Source organism: Eufriesea mexicana, unplaced genomic scaffold, assembly GCF_001483705.2.
Source record: "Eufriesea mexicana isolate 0111107269 unplaced genomic scaffold, ASM148370v2 scaffold2438, whole genome shotgun sequence".
In the NCBI taxonomy this organism is placed as follows: domain Eukaryota; kingdom Metazoa; phylum Arthropoda; class Insecta; order Hymenoptera; family Apidae; genus Eufriesea; species Eufriesea mexicana.
In genome coordinates, this window is record NW_016910515.1 from 481,627 (window position 1) to 500,745 (window position 19,119).

General features: G+C 24.8%; 2 protein-coding genes across 2 annotated transcripts in view; one reads left to right on the top strand and one right to left on the bottom strand.

Moving 5' to 3' along the window:
• Nucleotides 1-2,717, bottom strand: part of LOC108550013 (insulin-like growth factor-binding protein-related protein 1) — a 44,747-nt gene extending 42,030 nt beyond the window's left edge. Inside the window, exons 1-2 of the mRNA XM_017903606.1 lie at nucleotides 2,660-2,717; nucleotides 1,201-1,495 (exon numbers count right to left, since the gene is read on the bottom strand). Of these exons, the coding sequence (XP_017759095.1) occupies nucleotides 1,201-1,495; nucleotides 2,660-2,717 (353 nt within the window). The remainder of the gene's footprint in view (nucleotides 1-1,200; nucleotides 1,496-2,659) is intronic.
• A 2,535-nt stretch (nucleotides 2,718-5,252) lies between these two features.
• The window catches only part of LOC108550020 (NK-tumor recognition protein), a 16,074-nt gene continuing 2,207 nt past the window's right edge, over nucleotides 5,253-19,119 (top strand). Inside the window, exons 1-12 of the mRNA XM_017903611.1 lie at nucleotides 5,253-5,321; nucleotides 6,066-6,181; nucleotides 6,253-6,376; nucleotides 6,452-6,632; nucleotides 6,747-7,028; nucleotides 7,109-7,329; nucleotides 7,420-7,548; nucleotides 7,861-8,963; nucleotides 10,593-10,976; nucleotides 11,077-11,208; nucleotides 13,171-13,359; nucleotides 13,437-13,582. Of these exons, the coding sequence (XP_017759100.1) occupies nucleotides 5,253-5,321; nucleotides 6,066-6,181; nucleotides 6,253-6,376; nucleotides 6,452-6,632; nucleotides 6,747-7,028; nucleotides 7,109-7,329; nucleotides 7,420-7,548; nucleotides 7,861-8,963; nucleotides 10,593-10,976; nucleotides 11,077-11,208; nucleotides 13,171-13,359; nucleotides 13,437-13,582 (3,076 nt within the window). The remainder of the gene's footprint in view (nucleotides 5,322-6,065; nucleotides 6,182-6,252; nucleotides 6,377-6,451; nucleotides 6,633-6,746; nucleotides 7,029-7,108; nucleotides 7,330-7,419; nucleotides 7,549-7,860; nucleotides 8,964-10,592; nucleotides 10,977-11,076; nucleotides 11,209-13,170; nucleotides 13,360-13,436; nucleotides 13,583-19,119) is intronic.

A 19,119-nucleotide genomic window follows, 5' to 3' on the forward strand; every position in this document is an offset into this window, starting at 1 on the left:
TCTTTACCCATTTATGTTTTTTAAAACTGATAGTTCCATAATTCCTTTTCAAAATCCTTTTCGTTGAAGATTTGTTATTTATGCAATATCTAATATTTAACTTTTATAACAGTCATATATAGAGAAATAATATTAATAATAATCCATATTACCATCATAAATTTCCATATACAATATTTCCATAACTTTTCATCGATATATGAACAAAAATCATTAGTAATTACCCGATAGTGTGTTATAGAATGCTAAATATTCTATCTTAATAAGTTAGTAAGTGAAAAGTTAAATTAAGTAAAATTCTATGTTTAATTTTCAGAAATTTGTTTCCCATCTTGTTAGGAAATTTCCTATTCTTTGTAATATTATGTATAATAATTGAAACTTTATAAAAATGAGTTATAGTAATTGACAATGATAATAATTGTTTATTTATTAATCAGTAGCTATATATGGTTATGAAAGCAAGAAGCATGTTGCAACTTTATTTAATAGATATCTAATTGATATTTTTGTATTTATTATAATCAACAAATCATTTTTGAATGAATTTGTATGAACTTTTTTCATCCATTTATTTTCTGGAACACACTAAATATCAATAAATAAATAAATATCAACGTACTAAATATTGATAACAGATATCAATTTTTGTCAAAAATATCAAAAGTACCTGTTTGAACATTTGTATGTTAAAACAATAGATTATTTCTAAGTTATTGAAATGTCATGGATTTTAAAAGTATATATTACATAAGAAAACATTTCAGATGAAAGTTACTACTTCTTTATAGAGTTTAAGGACCCATTGAAAAACTATAAATTTCCAATTTAAAAAGTTGACTTGATTTCTAGATATTTGACTATTTTAAATGAAATGCTATAGCTTACAGATAATAAAATACTCACCATTGACTATAATAGAATTTAAGTTTTAAAAATGATATTCATTGAATTTATAGTAACTATGAGCAACAATATATAATTAACAAAGCTGTTTAATGCAAAAAGCATACAGCAGTTATATGATTACTATTCTATAGTCATATGAAACCTATTTAGAAACATTATAATTTTTATAATTATAATTTTTATAAAATTAATTCTATAATAAAATGTTACACTATATTAAATTTTGGTTGCACTTAGGTAAAAAATATTTTAAATTCTTTAAATATTAAATTTTAAATAATGTATTCTTACCGTTGTTTACAATTACAACATCTACAAGTTTGTTGGCGAGCATGATTACTCCATTGGCGACGTAACTCACAAAAGTTACTTAACCATTTACAACTTGGTCTAGGAGGAGTCCAACAATTCCATTCCATTTCTTCGGCACATTGGCAAGGTTCTAAGCATGTACTTATTGTATCAATATCAGTGGATTGTAGTATGTTACAATCCGGAGGAATGAAACATCCTTCATTATTTCGACATAAACAAAAGTGAGAATCAAGTATGGGACCTCTTTTCACATGAATATTATCATATTTCACTATATTAAAAATTGAATTATTATAAACTATACTTACATATCAGTTTCATAACAGTAGTATAAATATTATGTTGGAAAACAAAACAGCAAATTTATTTTGCAATCATATAATAAATTGATACATATATAACATATTAATGTATATTATTAATAAAATACATAATTTACACTCATTTAGTATGTTTAAATTATAGTTTCGATTTCTTTTACAAATATTACTTTAATTTCATTTATATATATATTAAATCAAACATTAAATTTATAAACATATTGAATTAAATGTACTTTTACTAACATTTTATTTAAATAATAATTCATATAGTTTTTAAGATTTAAATATAAAACAACAAGGGTAATAAACCCACGTCATCAAAATAGACAGTTTGAAAAATGAAATAGTGTAATAAATTCATCTTCTATAACTTTAAATTTTATTACAAATTAAATATATAGATTATTTTATAAAAAATCAAATGAAATAAAATTTTATTTACTTTTAATAATCTAATTTAAACTATGTACTTCAATTGTATATATTTTATTCACTTAATTTGAACTTATCGTCTAAAAATTATGTTTATAAATATTATGCTTATAAATACTCTCATATGTATTTATGTAATTATAAAAGTAAATAATAAATTTTTCTAAGAAAGAATGTTTAGTATATATGAAATATTCATTCAATTATATAAAAAATATATTCAATTTAATACATATTATACATCACGAATTTCCATTTGCAATATACTTAATCTGTATTAAGTTTACTTTGGAAAATTTAATAAGAATTGAACGATTTATTATCTTAATAAATAAAAATAGTCAATAATTCATTATTAAATAAATTCATAAAATAAAACGACCATTGATTGGAAAACTAATACAGAATTTTAATATTATTAATTAATAATTCTTTAATCTCTTTTTTAAAATTATACTATAATACAGGACAACATTGGAATAATTTAAACATACATATATGATTGCCTTGTAAATACATCCCATAATATATGTAATATTACCTATATATTTTTAAACAATTTCAATTAAATTATATATATTATCTAGCATATATTTATCTTATAATATGTTAATTTGATATTATGTTGAAAAAGGTTTCAAGCATTATTAATTAGAAATGTTTATTATTAATAAACTAACCACAGTTATTGTTATCAATGTATAGTTCAATTTCTTCTTTTCTTTTGCAACATGACATATTTGTTTATTAAATTAAAGAATAAAATTCAAAATTGTTTTTTGACAATGGTTAAGTGCTATTAAAATTATATAATTTTGTGTTATATACAGAAATTTAGACTACATTTTTACAGTCACTTCTATAAATTTGATTATAATAATAATGATAGTCGGCTGAAATTGTTAATATATACTAAAAAGAATGTATTCGACGATAGTGATTTATTTTTAATCTTCTCTATAATTGGACTTTTCTTATCTATAAAAGAATTAGGATTGATTAAAGTTATTTCAAAAGAAAAACTGGCGAATAAATTATCATAAATTGTCAAAATTATTTCATGTTAAAACATAATAGTACAGTAATAATAATACAAAAAAATACTCAAAAACATGAAAAAAAAAAAAAAAAGAAAAAAGCGGACACTTCATAGATGAAGACAAAAAATAATTAATTATTGAGTTACAATCACTACATATTTACTAAAACTAAATGATTATATCTATGTTTTTTTAATATTGAGGAAAATATCAAGAGAAAAATTGAAAGTTATTAAGTAGTTAAAAGACTAATAATAACAGAAACTTATTAACATAATTAATAAATAAATTTAATTTGAATTAAACTTTTAAAATAAATAATAATAATTATTGTTACAAATATACTGACTAAAAAGTATCAAACATTTAAAAATTTCAAGTTACATGTACAATATTATTTTATATATACTTACTGTATAATCTATTATTATTATTATAATTAAATTATTGATAAAATTATTGCATCTAAATGAATAATATAGTTAATGATATAGCTATCAATTAATGTTAATTACCCCATTATATCTTACATAATTTTATTTTAAATTTTTAAGTTCCTGCTTTATGTTGTTTTATATAATTTATTTAATATAAAAATTAAAGTTTGACATTAATTATCATGTTCTTTTAAGCAAAATTGGAAATAAACAGTATTATTTAAATAATACTTGCAAAATATAACATTAATTCAAATTTTTGTATAAAAGTAAATATAAATTTAATAGCAGAAAGAAGAACAATTTGGGTTATTTTCTATAGTTTATGTATTATACACTTTAATCACAATAGAGATGATATTATATGTGATTTCATAATTTTATATTTCAAAAAAGTTGAATTACTTTAAAAATATGAATGTTTAGTTATATCTTATATTATTAAAAAATTATGTCAGTAATAATAATCATTGCTTTTACATTTACATCCATTTCATGTAGATATAAATTTTCAATAATTTATGTTTGCATATTTTTTATGATGTAACATATTCTTCAATATTATTTAAATGCATATTTCAATCAAGAAAGTATATTTATATGCAATGTTATAAAAAATTAATTGCATGCTTACTTTATTGTCATCTTCTACATTACAGTACTGCCACTTTATTTAAAATACATTTTATATTTTATGATTTATTTCTATATCGAAGAAAAAAAGTAATATTACATTATAATTATATAGTTTTATATTTGTATAAAATACTAATGCCAAAGATACGTATGTCATATGCAGTATCTATGTATAAACGTGCTTATGCGCATGTTAATCAAACCGGGAGGAGTATGTATGTACCGTATCGGACACGTGTGATATAACAACTTTTCTTTTTTAGTAAGTATAAAATTGTAAATGTATATACTTTATAATCCTTTATAGTATGTCATATTAAATAAATAAATATATATTACTCATATACGAAAGTTTCATATGTACATAGATAGTTATCTACTGATTGGTAGGCAGTGTAGTTAAGACACGCTGTTCATACTGTATGTATTATATAAAAATAACGTTTGTAAAAGTGTTTTATAGTTACCATTTATTTTATACTAAACTAAAAAGTGCCAGTAGTGATTTGTTATAATTTTAAATTGACTTTTATTAGTTTATCAGTAATAAAGAGGCGTGGCGTTTTATGTATCTCCGTATGCTTTATACTCGCGTTGGGTACACGTGCGCTTATGATGTGTGTGCCATGTCATATATACGTACGCGCGTGGAACAAGCGTGATTCGAACCTAACAAAGAAACTCATAACATAGTTAAAACGGAATGATAGTATAGCATCAGAGACATCATAAATTAAATTTTTATTAAAAAATTATTCTGTATTATATAGGTAATTATAATTTTATAATATCTGTATTTACATTGTTCACATAGGATTATGTATTACTTCGTTCGACAATCCGATGCTTGTCGATTGTTAATATTTTTACGTGTATAAAAGGTAATTAATTGTAAATTTCAAATTTTATACTATGAAATTGAATCATTAATGACTGTCGATATTTAATTTAAAATGGACAACAACATTAGTTTATACATTTATCTTAATACATGTACATCAAAATTCGAGTCACACTACCTTTGTTTCGAATGTAACCTCAAATAAACGCGTGGTTGTTTAGTTATTATATTAAGAATATTATTTGTTACATCTCTTAATGTTTTATTTACAGATTAGTGTTACAAAATAAGTGTTTAGTGTATTGTTTAAAATTGTGTCATGGAAACTGGATTTTTGAATTTCCATGATGAAGAACAGTTTTCTGACTTCTCATTGTCTTTGGAACAGGTAATAAATTTATTAAATTTTTAAAAACTAATGAATATCTGTATAATCATGTATTTGAATTTTAAGAAGAAAGATTTATATTATTATTTTATGAGTATTGGTATTAGCATTAATAATTAATGGTAATATATTAAAAGTGTTATTAAAAATTTCTAACAATTATATTAAAATTTTCATTTCAATATTATTAAAGTCAATATAAATATTTTGAAAGCATTCATATAGTGTTTTATAATTTATGCATTACATTTTATATTGCTTGTAATTTAATTTAATAGATGAATTGTACAGATTAATATATTACCATTATGTTTGATTAATTAATATTAGCTGAATTTTGGAAGATAAATAGCTATATAAAGAGGCAAAAAATGTTTTATGTAAGAAAGATTTTACAGATAATATTTTTATTTATAATCTGATATATTTTTATTAAGTATGTTTAAAAGTTGAAATATCCAAATTTCCTTAACGTTTATTTAAAAGTTTGTTATGGTCTGGTACTTTACATGAAACACATAAAGTAATAAAACTGTTAAGTAATATAATAAAAATTTATTCTTTAGTACATCTATTAATTTTAAGTTTATAATTCATTTTCTTGTAAATTCTATAAATATTAAATTAATCTTGTACATATCGTAAATTTAAAGTTATTAACATTAGTATTAAATTCAAATATAAATATTTGTTCTAAAATTTTTAATGTATGTAAAACAAATATATAAAGTCATGTTTTAATAGAACTTAGTGGAAAAACCTCAAGATTTATTGATGCACATGGTTGAGAATGACTTTGATTATATGGAAACACATCTTGACATTACAAATGCTGGTAACTTGTGGCATAATGAAAATGAGTAAGTAAAATTTTTGTCTTACTACACATTATAAATTAAAAACTTAATTAATAAACATTATATAATTTCAGACATAATGAGAGTGTGGATGAAATGTCAGTTTCGGAAATTTCTACAATATCTAAAATTGATAGTATTAAGGAAGATTTTGCAAAAGTTCTTACAGATTGGCAGGAACACATTGGTTATTTACAGGTTCTGTTAATTTTTTGGTTCATTAGATTTATAAATGTTTAAAGAATTAACTTGTCACATCTAATTCTTTTTTAGGCTTCAGACATGGATGAATATATGGATATTATAGGATTAAGCATGAATGGTACAGATAAAAGGAATTTTTGTACCACAGAAAGTATACTTCAGGATGAACAAGCAGTGCATACTTTAGAATCTAATTTTCTTATAATGAAACAAGAGGAGTTAGGAAAAGAATCTCTTCATATTAATCAGAGTATATCAAATTTAAAAAGCACTAATAAAGGCATTTATTCATTTAATTTAACGTAATACATTTTATAGTTAATTAATAACTATATTTATTGTAATATAAAGTTATGTTTTACAGAATATACCACAGAAGATAATTCATATCATATAACTGGCAATTTTATGGAAAGCGATAATAAAAAAATAGAAACAGAAGTTAAATCATTATTAATAGAACCCAAACATTCAAAAAACCAAAGTAAGTTAAAAAAGAATATACATAAATATGATAGTATAGGAATCGATACAAGTGCAAATTTATTAGCAAAGCAAAAAAAGAAAAAAAAAGAAAAATGCTTGCAGCACAATAAAGATAAACAAAATGATGATGAAGATAATAAATCTGCAAATCAATTACCAGGTATATTTAAATGATTAAATTTATGTATATGAATTTTTATTTATGATAGTTATCCATAAATCATTGTCTTTTTATCATAGTTCTGGAAGCTGGAGATGTTAAAAGTTTACTAGAACAATTTGAAGCTTCTGAGAATACTTTAGTATCAACTTACCCATCTGCTAGAATGAATATAGAATGTGAGCTGGATTCACCTACGAAGTCTAATGAAGCCGAAGAATGTATGAAACAGTCTCAAACTTCAAATCTACATAAAAATATTAGAGATGCTCTACCCAAAGAAGTGATTGAAAACATAAAGGTAATTATGTAATTAATTAGCATAACAAGGAATCAATATTCGGAATAAAAATGAAGACAAAATTCATGACATTGTGTCATATTATATTAGACATCTGCACGTAAAAAGGTGATTTCAGTAATACCAGCAATGCCTAATATTCAAAGTAATGGTCGCAGTAATGGGACACGTATGCAAGATGCTGCTGCATCACTTTTCCGAAATAAGCTTTTAAAAATAGTTAAGTATAAATAATTTATAATATTCATCTTTATACCTTTAATGTGTAAAGAAATACATTTAGATTATCAATATATTTAAAACAGTGATATAATGAAAATTCAATATCGAAAATTTTTTTTGAGGTGTTAGATGTTAGGATTTGGGTTAGATATTAGAATAATACTTCAAGCTGATTTATGATACTTTTATTTTAGGATACATTTCATTTATATATATATATTTTTTTTATACTGTTGCTATTATTATTATTATTATTATTATTATTATTATTATTATTAGTAATATAATATGATTATTGTATTGTATTAGGTGACAAATAACACTAACAATAAGACGATCGATGGTGGACTAGTTCAATTGGATCATGATTATTGTAGTACTAATTCCTCCAATAGTAGTTCAGACAGTAACAGTGAGTATGAAAGACAATCTAGTGACAGTGAAAAAGTGACTTTTGTTAAGAATGACAGTCAGCAATCATCGCATTATTACACAACATACGAAAAACAATCATTTTCAGTGCATTTGAATAGAAGTCTTATAAAAAGTAGAGAGTATTCGATTGAAAGTAATTCAAAGAAAGATAGTGGTTTTGAATCAGGTGAAGTAAGTGATAACAGTGAAGAACAATTAGGAATTACAATAACTAGTGACATTCAAGTTAACAAATCTATAAAACAGTTACAAAATAAAACAAAGGATTGTAAAAAGGAAGCTTTAGCAAATCAAGGAAATTGTCATAATATTTTAAGCAGCACTTCAAATTGTGTTATTTCACAAAGTCAGAATGTGCCTACTACAATACCTCAGATGAAAATACATTCAGCTCTGGCAACAAATATTCTACAATTACGACAAGGCGTTTTAAGTAAAACAAAATCTATAAAAGTAGGAAATCAAAGAATGAAACAAATGGTTTCTGTATTAAAGAAGCCACTTAATATTCACCAAGTACCTAGTTTAAAAACTGCACCTAATGAGAATATAGTAACTACTACTAATAGTTTAAATGATAAAGTACAGAATATTATTGTTCAAGATAGTGAAAAGACATTTATACAACAAGAAGAAAAAAAACCTCCCCGTAAAAAATTGAATTTAGCAGAATATAGAAGTAGAAGAGAGCAGAATCGTAGTGATAATAGTAGAACAAATTCACCACTACAACCTATGACGCTAATATATGTTCATCATGCTTCTACCACAACTGAGCCTATTAAGGATGATCCTAAAAACTTGATTTGGTCAGAGAGAGAAATTGTATCAGTTTTAAAACCAAAAGTAGATGTAGATGAGAAAAAAGTTCGTCCAAAACCAACTACTTGTGACATAGGAATTCAAACTTATGAAACAGTATTTGAATTTCCCCCAAAGTCTTTAATTGATGTTGATGAAAGACACAAGCAACAAAGGTAAAAAATATAAAAATATATTACATTATATACTATATATATTATACACTATATTATGCAATAATATATTGTCTATCTCTATTACTTTTAATAATATGAAAAATGTTTAAAGCACAATTTGTCTTTAGAAGAGAAATATTGTAGGAAGAGAAATTTATTTATGATTATCTTTCTTTATTTTTATTGCCTATTCTTTTTCTGACATTACTAATAATCCTGTTGTAAAAAAGCACATATCTTTTTTTATGACAAATTCTAATAAATGTAGAAATGTATTCAAATATATCTCAGTTGTGATATTGAAATATCATTTCTTCTTATCTATTTATTTAAAGTCAGATGCATTTCTAATAAATATAAACTTTTTAAAAAATAGTTTCATTTAGGATTGTTTTGTAAATAATTTGGGATATTGTAATTTTTTTTAATTTTTATATTTTTACTAGTAATATTTTGCCACAATATTTAGCTTGTACTTTTTTTTTATCTTCCTTTGCAATTAAATAAAAATATAATTAAATTTTAAGTGTATGTGTAAGATTGGTATGTAAACTTGGTATTTTCATGTTATGAATGCTAAAGGATAATGTTTATAGTCAATGAAATACTATTTTGGAATTTAATCACTTTTTTTATGTTTAAGATATTTTCAATATAATAATATAAATATATTTGAATATTTTATGCTTAAATATATTTTAAAATTCATATTAAAATATGATGAAAAATATATATGTTTCCTTGCAAAAAAGATATAATCTTGAAAAGATTTGATTCTATACAAATTTTCTTTGGAACCATTTATACTATTTTTTGAATATTATCAATATTATTAAAAACAGAGACGATGTGTAGATATTATATTTATGCTAGAATGTTTTGTATATTTTTTAAAGGGATTCAAAACTTTTATTAGTTTGGAAAAAATGGTTTTGTTGTTATATTTAGTTTAAAAACAAGTAAATTTTTATTAATTTATTTCTACAATCATTGGTTTTAAATAAAAAAAAAATATATCTATCCTATTTTATTTTATATTAATTGTTATTTCATTTAAAATAGTTACAAAAGATACGTATGTTTTACTCTTTATATTTTTACTTAAAATTATTTTCCATTTTAGTATTTCTTATTTTCTATTTAATTTTCTTGAGATGCATAGAAAAATTATGTAGACTATAATTATTTTAACACTTTATATTATTGTATGGACAATATATAATGTATAATGTAGATTATTACTTATAAAATTATTTACTTTATTTTTTGGTTTAATTTAATTTTTACATTGTGTTAAAACTTAAAACATATTTGTATTCAATTTGATATTTCTTATGTTTGAATAGGACAAATATTTTTCATATATTAAAACAAAAAATATTGGTTAATATCATATTTAATTATACATTGTGCACATTTTTATGTTTTACAATCAATATAATTAAAAGATATACAAAATTATTCAGTAAAAAAAATATATATTTAAAGGATAGATGTGTTGTAAAAAATTTTACTTATGGTTTGAATCCTTTTAAATATAAGAATTTTGTAGGAAGAAATTCATTAGTTTTCTCAAATTAGATAAATATTTATGAAAAATAACATTTCTTAAAATTGTATAATTTTCAGGGATAATAATGTACGTGATATCAATCAACGATCTTGTAAAAAACATGGAATTAATTCTGACTCAAGTCGATCTAGATCAAGAAGTAAAAGTAAAAGCAAGAGTAGAAGCAGAAGCAGAAGTAGTAGTAATCGAAGTAGATCTCGTAAACGCAGTAATACACGTCATCGAAGAATAAGTCATCGGCGTAGTTCTGTTAGCTCAAGTAGTAGTTGGTCATCCCGTTCCCGTTCACGTTCGCATTCGCGTTCACGTACACATTTTCGTTCTCGTTCACGTTCGGATACGAGATCTACTTTTAGTTCAGGATCAAGATATTCACGATCACGTTCTAGATCGTCTAGATCAAGATCTCGATCATCCTCTCAATATTCTAGTTGTTCTAGGTACATAGTTATAAAACTGATTTCTAACAAAATTATTTCAAATTTTAATAAAACAAATAATCAATTTTACAACTTAGAAGGGCTGTAAAAATATTTATAGGTCTTCATTTCATTCAAATTTCGGCAGGAGTAAATGGTCAAGAAGAAGAAGACGCGATGGAAGATACAAAACATACGATAGACATAGGCACCATTCTATGGTCAACTATCATGGCTACAGAGATTGGAGAAGGTAAGCAATTTGTACTTATAACGTTTTTAAAACTTGAAAATGTAGGAGCTTATAACTGAATTAATTATTGCATCAGTTACACTGCTATGTTTTTCTTTATAAAAAAATGTGATTTACTGTGATTTAATACTGTGATTTAATATTGTGATTTAATACATGCTGCTTTTGAATGAAGTTAGTTTCATACTGTAAGGGTCAATCTTTATTATGTTATTTTATTTTAAAGTAAATTTAAATGGAAACTGAAAATTAAAAATTTTTAATTCATTGTGGGAATTCATTGTGGGAATTCTTTCATATAAACTAGAATATCAGATAATGTCCTTATATATTATTATCGTAAAATTCTTAATTTTGAGGGAAAAAATAAGGTCTTTCATGCTTTTAATTTAAGAAGTCATTTTTTCATAGTGAAGATTTCCAGGAAAAATTTCGTAATTTTGTTTATAACTTGGTCTTTTTGTAAGAATTTTTTAAACTGAACTATTGGATAGAATTCTGTTTTTTAGTTTTAATAATTATAGTATATTATAATCAAATTTATTTTCATTTGTATAATAAAGAACATAACTGAATTATTAATAACAATGTTTGTATGTACGTTACTGTTTATTTTTGTAATTAATAAGTTATGTAGGATGAATAATGATATATTTACATAAAATATCATATGTTTCCATTTTATCTATAATATCAAGTATAACAATATATTAACATTAGAAAATAAATGAAAAATTGTATATTATATTAACAATGGCAAAGAAATATCTGCAAATAAAATTACAGAATTATTAAAATAAAATATGAATATATAAATAAATAATTGAATGGTTTGAGAAGCTATCTAAAATTCTGATTTTCAAATTGCTAGACAGGGGGAAAACTGATAGTCAAAATTAATCTTAAACTTCATCTAGTATTTAATTAATTCTGGGAGCAAAAGGATTATGAACAAACAAGTATTACGAACAAAGCTACATCATTGAAGCTTCAAAGTTGTATTGTTCAAAATATAGTACAAAACTAGGATATTTTGTTTTTGTCTGTGTTATGAAAAATGTATTTCATGTGTCTATTTTTAACATTATTATTCGTAATAGCAAATAATGATTAAAAGTTGACAAACTTTCATTCAATAAATGTAAATGAATATTTTTTACTTCTTAAAAATTTGACTTGAATATAATTAAATTTTCTTAAAGTTATTAGCGTCAAGAATTGTTATTAGCAAGTAAGTATGAAGATATACGTTAAAAACAAAGGGGGATGATTATATTTTACGATTGACTTTACTTGTGATGTATCTGTACAAAAATTAATTATATTGTGGCATTATTTTCACCAAGTATTTTTTGTTTAAAAAAGTTATTCTTTCTGTAATTTTCTAATTTTCAACAAATTGATAAATTCTGTTAGCTCTTCCTATATTTATATTATGAAGTATTATGATTTCTTATAATATTTATATACATTTATAAAATTCTACAGTTATTTAAAAAAAATTCAACAGTAAAGACGAGTAATCAAAACTTATAATTGATCCATGGTTTATTTATAACAATAAGTATTCTATAAGATTCTATAAACATATACATTTACACAACAAATTTTTTAAAACTATAAAATTATGAATTTATTTTTTTTGCTCAAACTATAAATTAAATGATAAAATAATTTATTTCATATTTTATCGTTTATTCACTTTTTATTACATATTTTGTTTAATATTTTATATTATATTCTATCGAATGACAAAAAAAGAAAATCATGAAAAAAGTTTCATTTAGTTTTAACTTTTTTACAGGGATGACTAATTCGATATAGTTATATCATAGTTTAATTGTAGTTCATATCCTTCTTTCAATTCAAACGCGGTCTTGAATAAAAAAGGTTCATGAGATTATAATCTTCTTATGTTAATTTATTTGTTAAACTTCATTTTTGTATTTTTATTTATATTAGATCACCAACAACATTATATCGACGACCTTATGATAATTGGTATGATCGAGAAAAGCAAAGACAAGTAGAAGAGCGAAGAGTAATTTATGTTGGACGCTTGGATGAAGGAATCACTAAAGCTGATTTACGTAGAAGATTCGAAACTTTCGGTCCTGTAGTAGATATTAGTATACATTTCCGTGAACATGGGTAATTTTTTTATATTTCACTATTTTTCATTATTCTCATTAGAATGTAATAGATTTACATTATTTTTTATATTTTAGCGATAACTATGGTTTTGTAACTTTTGCTTACAAAAATGACGCCTATGAAGCTGTAGAACACGGTAATGATGATCCCAGTTTACCTAGATATGATTTATGTTTTGGAGGTCGTCGCGCTTTTTGCAAAGTAAAATATGCTGATCTTGGTAAGAATAAATTGCATTACATATATTATATTATGTATTTAGTAAAAAAATAATTTACTTAAAAATAATATAATAACGATTTGATTTCAATTAACATTTATTTATTTTTTTTATATATTTAGTAAAATTTTTAGGTATAAATTGCTGATTTTTATGAAACTTCTCTACGAAGTACTTCTAAAAGAAATATTTGATACATTAAAATATCGAAATGTTATTATATTTCGAAATTAATATTGAAAAAATGAAAATTATCTAAAAGAAATTGAACTTTCGTAGGATTCAAAGTTTAATTAAAAAATAGTTTATTCTTTAATCTATATGGAATAAAAATACTACACTTAATACTAGTTCAAGAAGATATTTTCATATCATTATGAGTATTTAAAATGTAATTTATCTAATATATTTTAATATATTCTAATATTTTTATATTTAATGTTTGAGTTTTTCAATGTTTAAGAAATATTTTCATTATTCTATCATTAATTTCGACATATAATAACAATAAGTACCAAATAATTTTTTAAAAATTACTTCACATCGGTTCTTAATCGAAATCATTGTTTTACTGATTTGACAATTTTAATACTAAAATTCTTTACATCATAGTTATAGTAAGAGATACTATGTCATCCTGATAGGTTGCCTTTAGCTTTTTTCATGTTTTTTAAATTATGATAGCGGAGAATTTTTGTTTTCTTATTTTAACTTTTGTTTAACCTGTATCTTTCGGTTTCGGATGACTTCCGGATTACAGTATTCCCTTATAATAATAACATAATATAATATGCTCTCTAGAATAGAACAAATATGTGATTTCTGTACTACATTTGAAGTAGTTACATAGTAACAGAAATTAGACTCAATAAGAAAACTAACACATGAACTGAAACTTATTTTACAATTTACTCTTTTACATGTTCCATAGCTCTTCATGAAATTTTTTCATTCTCTCTATCTTTAACTTCCTTTTCACTTCTTTCTCTCCCCAATAAGATCTTCACATGATCCAATCTTCCTCCATTTTCTCTAAACAATTCTTCTAGGTTTAAAGAACATTTCATGGATTCGCAATCCTTTATCAAATGTTCTGTACCTTCTCTTTCCTCATTGCAGAGCCTGCATAATTTATCTTTTCCTCCTCTTTTTCTACAATGTTGTTTTTTATTCACTTGGTTGCTTCTCTGTATTTATTTTCTGGTAGGAGTTGCAATATTTGTATCTCTAATCTTTGCTTTCCTTCTCTTTCTCTATTCTTTGAATCCTCCCTGTTTCCATTCTTTTTCTTTCTTTCTTCTTCTTACTCCTCCTTCTTTTTCAAAAACTATAATTTTCGTTCTTTTTATGCTTAGAGTAAGACCGTTCCTATTTACATATCTGTTGGACTCCTTTAGTATATCTTGTAACACTGTTTTTGATATCGTCATTAGTAACTGTATTGTCTGCGTAGTATAAAAACTAAATTCTCCCTTTTCCCATTACTATCCTTCGTTTTGCGCTTTTCTCAATTCCTTCTCCAGGCTCACAAGAAAACAATTAAACAATGTTGGGCTTTAAGGACACCTCTGTTTCACTCTTCTTGGTGTCCAGAATTTTTCAGTTGTCTTTTTCTACTCTTATTATATTTATTGTCTCTCCGTAGATCTCAGCTATCCTATTCTATAAGTTCTCTTTTATTTCTATCTCATTTAGTCTTTCCATTAATAACCCTCTATCCACTTTATTGAATGCTGCTTTTAAATCTAAGGAACATGCAAACAGTTTTCCATGTTGTCTTCCTACATTTCTGTTGACAATATAGTGTACGATATAAATCGCATCTGCTGTCCCCTTTCCGTTCGGAATCCAAATTGACTTTCCTCCAAATTATCTTTTGTTTCATTCTTTACTCACTTATTTAGGGTGAATGTATATATTTTATATGCAGTACTCATAGTGCACCTCTGTGTAATTTGTCATATTACTCTTCTCTTCTTTTTTGAAAATCGGACTAATGATCGGACCTTTTCTATAGAATTTTTATCACTTACACATTTTTGTGATTACATAAATATGTATATTTGTGTTATATTTATAATATAAATATATTACATTTTAATAAATATATAATCAATATTCTGTTATATTTCAAAACTGAAATAGAGATATACATTTATAATAGTAGTGTTCATTTAAAATTATATATACAAAAAATTTTCCCGTGAAAATATATACAGTGCTGGACAAAAGTATTGGCACAGCATGGTTGTTGTAGTTCAAGTGCTTATAACTACTAAACAAATTGATTTGAAGGAAAAACTTCTTGACATATTCATTTATTATCTATTCTAGTTTTATTACATAGCAGAAGTAATAAAATAAATACATTGATTCACGAAACAATAACAAAAATGTATTTATCGAACATTTTATGGGTGGACAAAAATATTGGCACACGATGCTAAATGTAGTATATCTGCATTTGTTTGAAAAATTTCCGATCGTCATTTTAAAATCTAGTTAGGTGACACCCCGATTAGTCATTTTTAACAACAATCATCCTAAACTTCAGTCGTTTAGCAACAGGGAAAGTAAAAAAAATGTAATAATGTCAAGAAAGGCGAAAGAAACGACAAATGAAGAGAGAAAAATAATACTAAATTTGTATAAAATGCGAAAATCTTACAGCGAAATATTACAAATTGTTAATAAAAGTCGTTTCACTATTAGAAGCATATATATCGATGCATATATCAAGTAAACGTCACGATGAGAATTTTATAGAATTCGTGATATTAAATTGGTACAAATCTGTTATGAAATGTCCCATTCAATGTTTCATAAATTACAGTAATGGTATCTTATAAAACATTTTTATTATAGCTAATGTTAAAGAGTTGCATCGAAATAAATAGTAGGTAATAAAATTGAAAAACACAAGTCTGTCACAGACAATGATCATTACCTATGTGGCGTTAAATTATTTATCAAAAGAGTGAAAAAGAAATATTAGTTCTTCCGCTTTGAGTAATTAAACATTGTACTTATCCAACGAAACATGTATATTAAAATTTGATCAATATTGTTGAAATATTTTTATCACATCACATTTGCAATCATTGCAATCAATTCTTTTAAAATTTGCTGCATTTCTTGGTAATGTCAAAGAATTGATTACTACATATAAAATAAATTTTTATCTTGAATAATATTTGAAATTCACTATTATCTTCAGGGGTGTCAAATAAAATTTAAATAATTTAAACGTCACATAATATTTTCGAAAAATTTGTCTATTCGTCTTTAAATATTTAAAGAAAAGGTAACTACTAGACATTTTTTTAAAGAAAGAAAATCAACGCGTAAAGAGCATTTTAAAGTGCATGCTGGCAAAATTCATGTGCTTTCTTCATAATATTTTTGTAGCTATTCTAAATTTGTATTTATGCAATTTTAAATGATGAAAATTTGTTATTTATATTTAATTTATGTGGGTTTGAAGGAAATTTTTGCAATTAATTGTAGTCAGCTTCTCACGATAATATTTTGCAATCCGAACTGGTTAAAATTTTGTGCTTGACAGAAAGATTTTTTTAACATCAATCATACATTATTTTATCTCGTCGTGCTTTTGTTTCGTAAGAAGAAAGTATATTTACTTAATTTATTTTTTAATTAATTACATACATTTCATGGTATAAATGCAAATATAGTAATAACTAATGCGTATGTTTTTCTAAAATACTAGAAATTGATATTTAAAACGTGTTAATGTAATTTTTTTATAAAATTATAACTGTGGTATCGCAGGATGAGCAGGTTATCTAGAGTGCGTGCGAAAGGATGAATGATCGTGCGCTAGGATCGTGTGGACGGGACGTTTATGAATGTATCGAGTGGCTTTAGGAATGCGTTTGAGTGTTTTGGCTAAGTGACCCGCTGAGGGTGAGATTGCGAGGAATGCGTGGGAAAGTGTGATTGGAAAGAGAGAATAGGTATGAAAGAGGATAGAATGGATGGTTTTAAATAGGGATGCAAGGGCGTGAGTGGGCACAGTCAGTGACAGAGAGAGAGAGAGAGGGTGTGGAGTCGGTCGCGGTACGTGTAGTATAGGAGAGTTCAGAGAGAGAGTTGTGAAAAAAGGTGTATTAGTGTTGCGAAGTATAAACGTGTTGTTAGGATTAATAAATAGTTTTAGTATTATTCGTGTTGTCACACCCTATCTCTACATAACGTTTTCTAAATAATTCTGTATTTAATTTATAAATATCAAATGAATTTTATGTAGTGATATTCAGTATCGTATAAAATATTTTTAAGAGACATCTTTTCCATTACCAACGACTTCAAATGAGAGTCAACGTCACATATAAATGATTTTTATATACTTATTTACTTGATTAGATTTCTAGATTTTATTCAAAAACGGAATTTAAAAATTATTTGGTGTAGAAAAAAATGTCATTTTCATAATATTTTCATAAAAAATTTAGCGACGTCAAGGGTTTTGCAAAATATTGATTTCTTTAAAAACTATGATAATATTTAAGGTAATTACATAGAAAGAGATAGATGTCAGCGATTTCGATGATTTTTACATATGTAAGGGAAGAAAAGGAGATGGCTGGGTTAAATAAGTCTATTACTCGATGGCCGACTGTACTTTACTTGGTTCGATACAATATTCTTTCGGTCGCACCGCGGTTTGTCCTTTTAAAGGTGGTTCTACTTTGTCTACTCGTCGCGAAAATCGAGCGGACGGTCGCTTTATCGCTTTATCGCTTTATCCCTTTATCCCTTTATCGCCTTAACGCCGGTAACCAGAGCTTTCTTACTCTTACATATTATAGAATTCGACGTTTTGAACATTTTTTTCGTATATATGTAATCGCCGCATGGCCTTAGTTTCCGAAATATTAGAAATGTATGACGCTGTTGCATTCTCTCTGGGCCGCAAGCGGACCTACGCTCGGCAACCAGAGAAAAGCTAGCTCAATCTAAATTGAATCCTGAATCTAGCTGTTACCTATGTAACATATTTTAAGACATTAAAATTCACTAAGAAATATTTTTTAGGGACTAGGGCTAGAATTCCATTTAGTTTGGACTAATTTTTCTTTCATCGCCGAGCGGAGCGGGCCGTTTACGATCCAGAGAGAATGCGACACCAAATGTATTTCTTCAGTAGATTGCTAACATGAACGGACAGATAAGCGGCAAACGATGAGGTTGCATTGAAATCTATGGAAAACTATGGTTCATTTGGGTAATAGATTTAGATTCAGTCAAAGATCTATTAAATGTTGTAATAATAAAAGGGATTCAAAATATTCGAAATAAAGTTGTTAACAGATAAGTGATGATTTCTAGGGATGTGTATGTATAAACGGAATCCAATATAATATTATGAAAGAAATTTTGCAAATATTTTGAAAACTCGGAAGATCGAGCGACGGTTATATGTATAGGAAAAAGCTGTTCAAATTTTATAACATATATGAAAATGATCGAATACCCCCATAACTAAGTACCACAGCCTCTCTTGACTTTCTATC